This window comes from Strongylocentrotus purpuratus, unplaced genomic scaffold, assembly GCF_000002235.5.
Source record: "Strongylocentrotus purpuratus isolate Spur 01 unplaced genomic scaffold, Spur_5.0 spur5_scaffold_8, whole genome shotgun sequence".
Classification (NCBI taxonomy): domain Eukaryota; kingdom Metazoa; phylum Echinodermata; class Echinoidea; order Camarodonta; family Strongylocentrotidae; genus Strongylocentrotus; species Strongylocentrotus purpuratus.
The window spans coordinates 30,195,228-30,204,040 of record NW_022145614.1 but is presented as its reverse complement, the minus strand read 5'-3'; the positions used below and the strand labels follow the sequence as shown (position 1 = coordinate 30,204,040).

The 8,813-nt window shown below is 43.6% G+C and overlaps 1 protein-coding gene across 1 annotated transcript; it reads left to right on the top strand.

Annotated features, from left to right (window-relative positions):
- Positions 1–4,015: 4,015 nt before the first annotated feature.
- Positions 4,016–8,171, top strand: LOC115920312. Its single transcript, XM_030975866.1, has 3 exons — positions 4,016–4,468; positions 5,659–5,791; positions 6,918–8,171. Exons 1-3 carry the CDS (start codon positions 4,285–4,287, stop codon positions 6,943–6,945), a joined length of 345 nt encoding a protein of 114 aa, XP_030831726.1. The 5' UTR covers positions 4,016–4,284; the 3' UTR covers positions 6,946–8,171.
- Positions 8,172–8,813: the final 642 nt, after the last annotated feature.

Genomic DNA, 8,813 nt, shown 5'->3' with positions numbered 1-8,813 from the left:
CGAGAGGGCAATACTGGGCTATACTAAGCTCTCTGAGTGGGAGCACCGTGCCGTGGCCGATCGATGCACGAGAGGGGAAAGCGCTTGGCTATAGCTCTGTGAGTAGGAGCACCGTGCCGTGGCCTATGCACGAGAGGGGAATGCTGGGCTATACTTAGCTCTGTGAGTGGGAGCACCGTGCCGTGGCCGATGTACGAGAGGGGAAAGCGGTGGGCTATAGCTCTGTGAGTGGGAGCACCGTGCCGTGGCCGATGCACGAGAGGGCAATTATGCTGGGCTATACTTAACTATGTGAGTGGGAGCACCGTGCCGTGGCCGATGCAGGAGAGGGGAAAGCGGTTGGCTATAGCTCTGTGAGTGGGAGCACCGTGCCATGGCCGCGATGTACGAGAGGGGAATGCTGGGCTATTATACTAAGCCCTGTGAGTGGGAGCACCGTGCCGTGGCCGATGCACGAGAGGGGAAAGCGCTGGGCAATAGCTCTGTGAGTTGGAGCACCGTGCCATGGCCGATGTACGAGAGGGGAATGCTGGGCTATTATACTAAGCTCTGTGAGTGGGAGCACCGTGCCGTGGAGATGTACGAAAGGTGAATGCAGGGCTATACTTAGCTCTGTGAGTGGGAGCACCGTGCCGTGGCCGATGCACGAGAGAGGAAAGCGCTGGGCTATACTAAACTCTGTGAGTGGGAGCACCGTGCCGTGGCCGATCGATGCACGAGAGGGGAAAGCGCTTGGCTATAGCTCTGTGAGTAGGAGCACTGTGCCGTGGCCGATGCACGAGAGAGGAAAGCGCTGGGCTATACTAAACTCTGTGAGTGGGAGCACCGTGCCGTGGCCGATCGATGCACGAGAGGGGAAAGCGCTTGGCTATAGCTCTGTGAGTAGGAGCACCGTGCCGTGGCCTATGCACGAGAGGGGAATGCTGGGCTATACTTAGCTCTGTGAGTGGGAGCACCGGCCGTGCCGTGGCCGATGTACGAGAGGGGAAAGCGGTGGGCTATAGCTCTGTGAGTGGGAGCACCGTGCCGTGGCCGATGCACGAGAGGGCAATACTGTGTATGACTTTTTCTTGTAATTCTTTCTTTTCTACTTGAAGTGCATAGGGACATGCTATCCTGTAATGTGTTATGCGCTATAAAAGAACTGAGTATTATTATTATTATTATTAATACTGGGCTATACTAAGCTCTGTGAGTGGGAGCACCGTGCCGTGGCCGATGCACGAGAGGGGAAAGCGCTGGGCAATAGCTCTGGGAGTGGGAGCACCGTGCCATGGCCGCGATGTACGAGAGGGGAATGCTGGGCTATTATACTAAGCTCTGTGAGTGGGAGCACCGTGCCGTGGATGCACGAGAGGCTTCGGTGTTGGAGCTTCCCGGAGTTATGTGAGTGGGAGCACCGTGCCGTGGCCGATGCACGAGAGAGGAAAGCGCTGGGCTATACTAAACTCTGTGAGTGGGAGCACCGTGCCGTGGACGATCGATGCACTAAAGGGGAAAGCGCTTGGCTATAGCTCTGTGAGTAGGAGCACAGTGCCGTGGCCTATGCACGAGAGGGGAATGCTGGGCGATAGCTCTGTAAGTGAGAGCACCGTGCCGTGGCCGATGCACGAGAGGGCAATGCTGGGCTATACTAAACTATGTGAGTGGGAGCACCGTGCCGTGGCCGATGCACGAGAGGGGAAAGCGCTGGGCAATAGCTCTGTGAGTGGGAGCACCGTGCCATGGCCGCGATGTACTGGGCTATTATACTAAGCCCTGTGAGTGGGAGCACCGTGCCGTGGCCGATGCACAAGAGGGGAAAGCGCTTGGCTATAGCTCTGTGAGTAGGAGCACCGTGCCGTGGCCTATGCACGAGAGGGGAATGCTGGGCTATACTTAGCTCTGTGAGTGGGAGCACCGGCCGTGCCGTGGCCGATGTACGAGAGGGGAAAGCGGTGGGCTATAGCTCTGTGAGTGGGAGCACCGTGCCGTGGCCGATGCACGAGAGGGCAATACTGTGTATGACTTTTTCTTGTAATTCTTTCTTTTCTACTTGAAGTGCATAGGGACATGCTATCCTGTAATGTGTTATGCGCTATAAAAGAACTGAGTATTATTATTATTATTATTATTAATACTGGGCTATACTAAGTTCTGTGAGTGGGAGCACCGTGCCGTACGTGGCCGATGCACGAGAGGGGAAAGCGCTGGGCAATAGCTCTGTGAGTGGGAGCACCGTGCCATGGCCGCGATGTACGAGAGGGGAATGCTGGGCTATTATACTAAGCCCTGTGAGTGGGAGCATCGTGCCGTGGCCGATGCACGAGAGGGGAAAGCGCTTGGCTATAGCTCTGTGAGTAGGAGCACCGTGCCGTGGCCTATGCACGAGAGGGGAATGCTGGGCTATACTTAGCTCTGTGAGTGGGAGCACCGGCCGTGCCGTGGCCGATGTACGAGAGGGGAAAGCGGTGGGCTATAGCTCTGTGAGTGGGAGCACCGTGCCGTGGCCGAGAGGGCAATACTGGGCTATACTAAGCTCTGTGAGTGGGAGCACCGTGCCGTGGCCGATCGATGCACGAGAGGGGAAAGCACTTGGCTATAGCTCTGTGAGTAGGAGCACCGTGCCGTGGCCTATGCACGAGAGGGGAATGCTGGGCTATACTTAGCTCTGTGAGTGGGAGCACCGGCCGTGCCGTGGCCGAGAGGGCAATACTGGGCTATACTAAGCTCTGTGAGTGGGAGCACCCAGATAACAATACGGCGTTGGGCCAACGTCGGCCATGGTCGGCAGGGTCGCAGTCGGCAAGCCAACGTTGGCTAATCGTTGGGCCATCGTCGCCATTCTTTACTGATTAATGGTGGCAATTGGTTGGCTCATTCGACGTTGGGCCAATGTTGGCTGAACGTTGGTCCATTGTCGCCATTTTCACTGATAAATGGTGGCTATTGGTTGGCTATTCGACGTTGGGCCAATGTTGGCTGAACGTTGGTCCATTGTCGCCATTTTCACTGATAAATGGTGGCTATTGGTTGGCTATTCGACGTTGGTCCAATGTTGGCTGAACGTTGGTCCATTGTCGCCATTTTCACTGATAAATGGTGGCTATTGGTTGGCTATTCGACGTTGGGCCAATGTTGGCTGAACGTTGGTCCATTGTCGCCATTTTCACCGATAAATGGTGGCTATTGGTTGGCGCTTCGACGTTGGGCCAATGTTGGCTGAACGTTGGTCCATTGTCGCCATTTTCACTGATAAATGGTGGCTTTTGGTTGGCTATTCGACGTTGGGCTATTGTTGGTTTAATGTTGGTCCATTGTCGCCATTTTCACTGATAAATGGTGGCTTTGGGTTGGCTATTCGACGTTTGGCCAATGTTGGCTAAAATAATGTTGGTCCATCGTCTCAATTATCACTGATAAATGTTGGCTATTGGTTGGCTATTCGACGTTGGGCCAATGTTGGTTGAACGTTGGTCTATTGTCTCATTTATTACTGATAAATGTTGGCTTTTGGTTGCCTATTCGACATTGGGCTAACGTTGGCTCATTGTCGCCATTTTCACTGATAATGGTGGCTATTAGTTGGCTATTCGACGTTGGGCCAATGTTGGCTGAACATTGGTCCATTGTCACTATTTTTACTGATAAATGGTGGCTATTGGTTGGCTATTCGACGTTAAGCTAAAGTTGGCTCAACGTTGGTCCATTGTCGCCATTTACACTGATAAATGGTGGCTATTGGTTGGCTATTCGACGTTGGGCCAATGTTGGCTGAACGTTGGTCCATTGTCTCAAATATTACTGATAACTGTTGGCGTTTGGTTGGCTATTCGACGTTAGGCCAATGTGGGCTGAAAGTTGGACCATCGTCTTAATTTTAACTTATAAATGTTGGCTATTGGTTGGTTATTCGGCGTTGGGCCAATGTTGGCTTCATGTTGGTCCATCGTCTCAATTTTTTTTTTAAATGGTGGCTTTGGGTTGGCTATTCGACGTTGGGCTAACGTCGGCTGAACGTTGGTCCATCGTCTCAATTTTAAATTTTAAATGTTGGCTTTTGGCTGGCCATTCGATGTTGGGCCAATGTTGGCTGAACGTTGGTCCATCGTCTCAATTATTACTGATAAATTGTGGCTGTTAATTGGCTATTCGACGTTTGGCTATTAACGTTGGCTCAATGTTGGTCCATCGTTTCAAATTTTACTGAGAAATGGTGGATATGTTGGCTAATATACGCGACGTTGGGCCAACCTTGGCTTAACGTTGGTCTATATCGTCTCCATCTTTACTGATAAGTAGTGCATGTATATATTGGTTGGCTATATGACGTTGGGCCAACGTAGCAAATACGACCTAGTACCGCTACATCCGGGTAAAAAAAATTGCATGCGTGCGCATGCCCATGTGCTCATGCAATTGCAACGTACGTCAGCCATATCCTGTCCATTTGTCTGGATCAGTTGCCGGGGAGTACCAACACTGCATGGTAAATGAATGATTTTCTTTCTCTTTCAACGTTATTTTTGTGAGCATGTCGCGTGAAACTGATAAATTGTATAGTGTGAGAACTCCCCGTCACAAAGCGAGGGAAATAGCATGAGAAATTGTTAAAGTAATCATTGATAATTCCCTGTCCAAAGTGAAAGTGCATGAGTACGAGTGTACCGCTCGGAAGTGTGAGTGATGGCTATGATGGCTATGATGGGGGCCGAAGTGTCGGCATCAGATGCATTGAGTGTTTGCCGTGATAAATGTTAATATGTTCCTGACTTAGAGTTAGACCTAGATGATGTATTGATGCATCATGTTGCAGCGTCCGTGACAGTGATGATGTTCATCCCAATATGCATATCGACCATGAATCAAATGATTGTGAATCTGTTGGTGTTACAAGTGTTGAAGGTGCTGATGCATTGTTGGAAAGACCTATTGAATCAAATAGAGCTGAATGGGAAGACGCATCATTTTTTTATGCATATCTAAATGATATTATAGTCTCTGATACTTTCAGATTTAGAAGTAGGTCTATACTATACTCTGTAGTAGCTCAATATATGCTGATGATGATTCAGTTCGAAAAGGAATAAATTACGAGATTGGGCTGTGAATTAAGATATCCCGCTAGTACATGTTTCTAGCCTCCTGAAATCTTACAAGGGAGTGTGCCAAGTCTACCAAAATATGCAAGAACTTTGTACCAACACATTTAGTGGATTGTGAGTGTGATGTGAAAGAGGTAGCTGGTGGGAATTACCCTCATTTTGGCATTTGCAATCATTTAAAGTCGCAATTGGCCAAGAACCTCAATTTGATCAAATAGTAAATGGGAAAAAATATTGGGGGTAGGGGTAACACTGATCGATCCCATAATTTTCATTCACAATTTTCATTCACAAATTTGATTATTGCTGCATTTTTATTCTCATTTTCAAATTAGTTTTTATTGTTTATGCACATGTATATTAAATTGCTATAATTTGAACTGAAGGTAAATATTCTAATTATTTATTTTTAAAATTCTGACGTTCTTTATTAATACATTCAATTCTATATAGCTCTTCCAAATCCCAATACTTTTTTCTCCCATAATCCCTACAATTCTGAAATTTAAATATGAAATCCTGCATTTCATATCGTCAACTTTACAACAAATTCCAGATTTCTCTACCCGTTCAGATCCAGCTACCCCTACCTCGATCATCCAGAACAGCATCAACAGCACCGAGGACCCCTTCGACATCGACCCTATCAACCTCCAGAACACTGTCGACCCCAACGACCCCATTGACCTCAACATTCAGAAATGTGGGTATGTCATTTGGCATTTTATTCATTTTGTATTTAGTTATCCATGTAGACAGGATAGCACTTCTTAGTATTCGTTATAGTTGTGCCCTGCACACAAAGTACAAATGTACTGGATTAATGTACGTTTGTGTAGGACATAGCTGCTAACGGATGCTAGTATCTTTTTCCTGATTATATTGAGAAACTGCATTGTGATCACTTACAAAACTATTCAACAACAACAAATCTTGAAATACTGCTTATAGCAGTATTTTTGGGGAAACAATTCTGAATGCAGGGTGCCACAAAAAACAAAACACAGTCAATTGATTTGTTTCTTAAGCAACTAACGATATAGCTTTGTGTTTTTGTTTCTACTTTGAAGCCCCTCGAGCTCTCTCAAGTATTGGGAGCTTACATAAATACAAAAAAAAGTATTGGGAGCTTCACATTTCACTTCAATGTTATAATGATGTGAAAGAAAATGCCACTCTTCTTCAAAAATTTGTCCTAAAAATTAGAAAGAATACAAACTTACTAAGGGTTTTGTGTTGTATGCAGAAAACGCAAATTTTGTATTATTTCATCCATATTCTACTTCAAACACATTTGTTAGGGCAATATTCTATTTGCAAAAGTGTCCGGGTGTTAATGACATCCTCTTTTACATCATACCATTTAAGTGAGATTGGGCCATCTATTCTTTGGCTAATTTTGGGATCCAACACTTAAGAGGGGCTTTAAACTGTTATCAATCAAGCATCTCAACACTGAGCAAACAGATACTATAAATTGGTTCTTTCTATTGAAGAATATTACTGCCATTTTACCTCAAATGTATATTTCCTTTGTTAAGAAGAGTGTTTGATGCTATTCTAATTAAACAAGACAAAAATAAAAGAAATCCATTCCTTTCTAATTTCCATACGTCTGGGTCATTCGCTCTAAAGTTTGAACGAAGTTATTTTCATGACAAAGTACTTCTATCCATGAAATTTCATCAAAACTAGGGAGGATGTGCCACTCAGGACTACTTCCCTTGAATGCCGTACTATTTGATTAATATCCGTACTATTTCAAGGTGATGTTTCCATGATCTGCTTTTAAATCTTGTTTGGTTTCTTTCTTCTTCTTTTTTTTTGCCGCAGATGTCGAAGTTGTACCACCACAAGCTAGACAAGATTTTGATTCCGACTAACCCATTCTTTAAAGGTCCATTGCCTTAGGAAATTAAAACTTTTATGTCTTGTATCAAGACCCTTTTAAAGCAACATAATAACAATTGTTTCATAAATAAATGCCTCCTTATATTTTTTACAATTTTTTGAAAACCTCTCCAAGTTGCTCGTCTAATGGTGGACCCCGCCCCTTACAATTCTCAGAGTTCCTCGGAATGATTGACCACAGGATTAGTGATGTTATATCAAGAACGATCTCCGCTTAGGCAAGCTACGGTGCTTGCTAGCCAGCTCTGCAGGCATTATGTTTTGTACACAAACATAAACAATAACTTTTGTTATTAAATAGTGTGCTATGCATCTTTACTTGTTATTTATTGTGGTGAAATTTCACTAATGGCCCAATTTTAAAAAGAGAGCTATACCATGAGTCGAAGAAGGTCGTAATCGATTTGAATGCCTGTATAACGTGTCAACTAAATGCATGCTATAAAGAATTTCAAAGGTAAGAAAAAAATGTTTCATATATCTAAGTGACTGAATGTTTTTCGTACTACCTTCTTCTCAATTTAAAGAAATATTGAAAGTGGTATATCAGAGTGAAGAAACTTGTGTTTTTCCCTTTACAAGCTCTGCTCTTTCTTACTTCACTTTCAAATTTCCTCTCTTGTTATATAAACATTTAGCGATTGCTTTACTTCACACATTCAAGCAATGTATACTATCCCTCCTAAAAAAAAACAGTTTGTAGATGTGTTAACAATAGATATGGCGACGAAATGTATCAGCATCTCTGAAATGCCTAAGCATAAAAAATGTTGGCAATTTCTCTGAATTTTATTTTTTATTTTTTATGGAACATTGTTTACATTAATTGCCTAATTTTTGGTATGCAAATGGTGGACACTTTATTAATTTCTTTATATTTTTGTGCTGTACATATGTAGAGGAATCTTGTCATAAGCAATCGTGTTCGTCTGCCAGAAAGTTTGTTTTGTTTTACTCGGGAAGTTGTGAGGATTGTTTATTATATTCGTACAATGAATTTCAGTATGTTATGTTGTGTTACGTGTAAGCGACAATTCATTTTATAACAGCTCCTATTGTCCTAGCATTCATTGATAGTAGGCCTATATTGTGACACATTGAGATACCTTGAACTTGAAACTATGTTTACATCTTTTTCGAATTCAAACGAAAATACAAAAGAAAGATGTACAATAATTGTATTCACATTTACAACAGTTTGTTTATTACACATAAAATAAAGTATGTTTTATCACAAAATCAGTTTATTTTCCTTGTTCTTTTGTTTTGGAGGGAGGGGGATGTATTCAGAGCAAATTCTAAGAAGCAAGATCGTGAACTTTTCATTAAAATGGGACAAATAAGTTGTTATCAAGTTTTGATAGTGATTAAAATGTACAAGATAATAGACATGACGAAATTAAAATAACATGTCCCTCTTGCTTCAATATTGTTATTATACATATCTTCCAGCGGGATCTAAGTCGAGTTCTATAATGAACTTTTCTAAAATTCAGTCTAATTTTGATGAAATTGTTACTATCTTAATTTTGTGGATTTTGCTCTGTTTATTTATTTAATCCAATCTTAAACTACTTGGCTTTTTCTTGTCACGTTGTGATGCATGTGTTTGAATGATTGTACATGTCCGATGTAGTATGATCTTGACGATGTTCTTATGAACGGACGACTGATGTTGGTGTGAATATGTTTTTGAGTTGGTGTTGGTAATGTCAGAAGAATGTTGGCATGAACTGGAAAGGGGAGGTACAACGTCGGCACATGGTGGGATACGGGTTGGCATAACGTTGCTTCTACGTCGGCAAATGGTGGAGAAGA

What these genes read in the sequence shown, in the direction of transcription:
- LOC115920312 (XM_030975866.1), top strand. Translation starts at nt 4,285, where the DNA reads ATGTATATATTGGTTGGCTATATGACGTTGGGCCAACGTAGCAAATAC. An exon ending in GGGAGTACCAACACTGCATG is followed by an intron (nt 4,469 to 5,658) that starts GTAAATGAATGA and finishes CTACCCGTTCAG; the next exon opens with ATCCAGCTACCCCTACCTCG. An exon ending in CTCAACATTCAGAAATGTGG is followed by an intron (nt 5,792 to 6,917) that starts GTATGTCATTTG and finishes TTTTTGCCGCAG; the next exon opens with ATGTCGAAGTTGTACCACCA.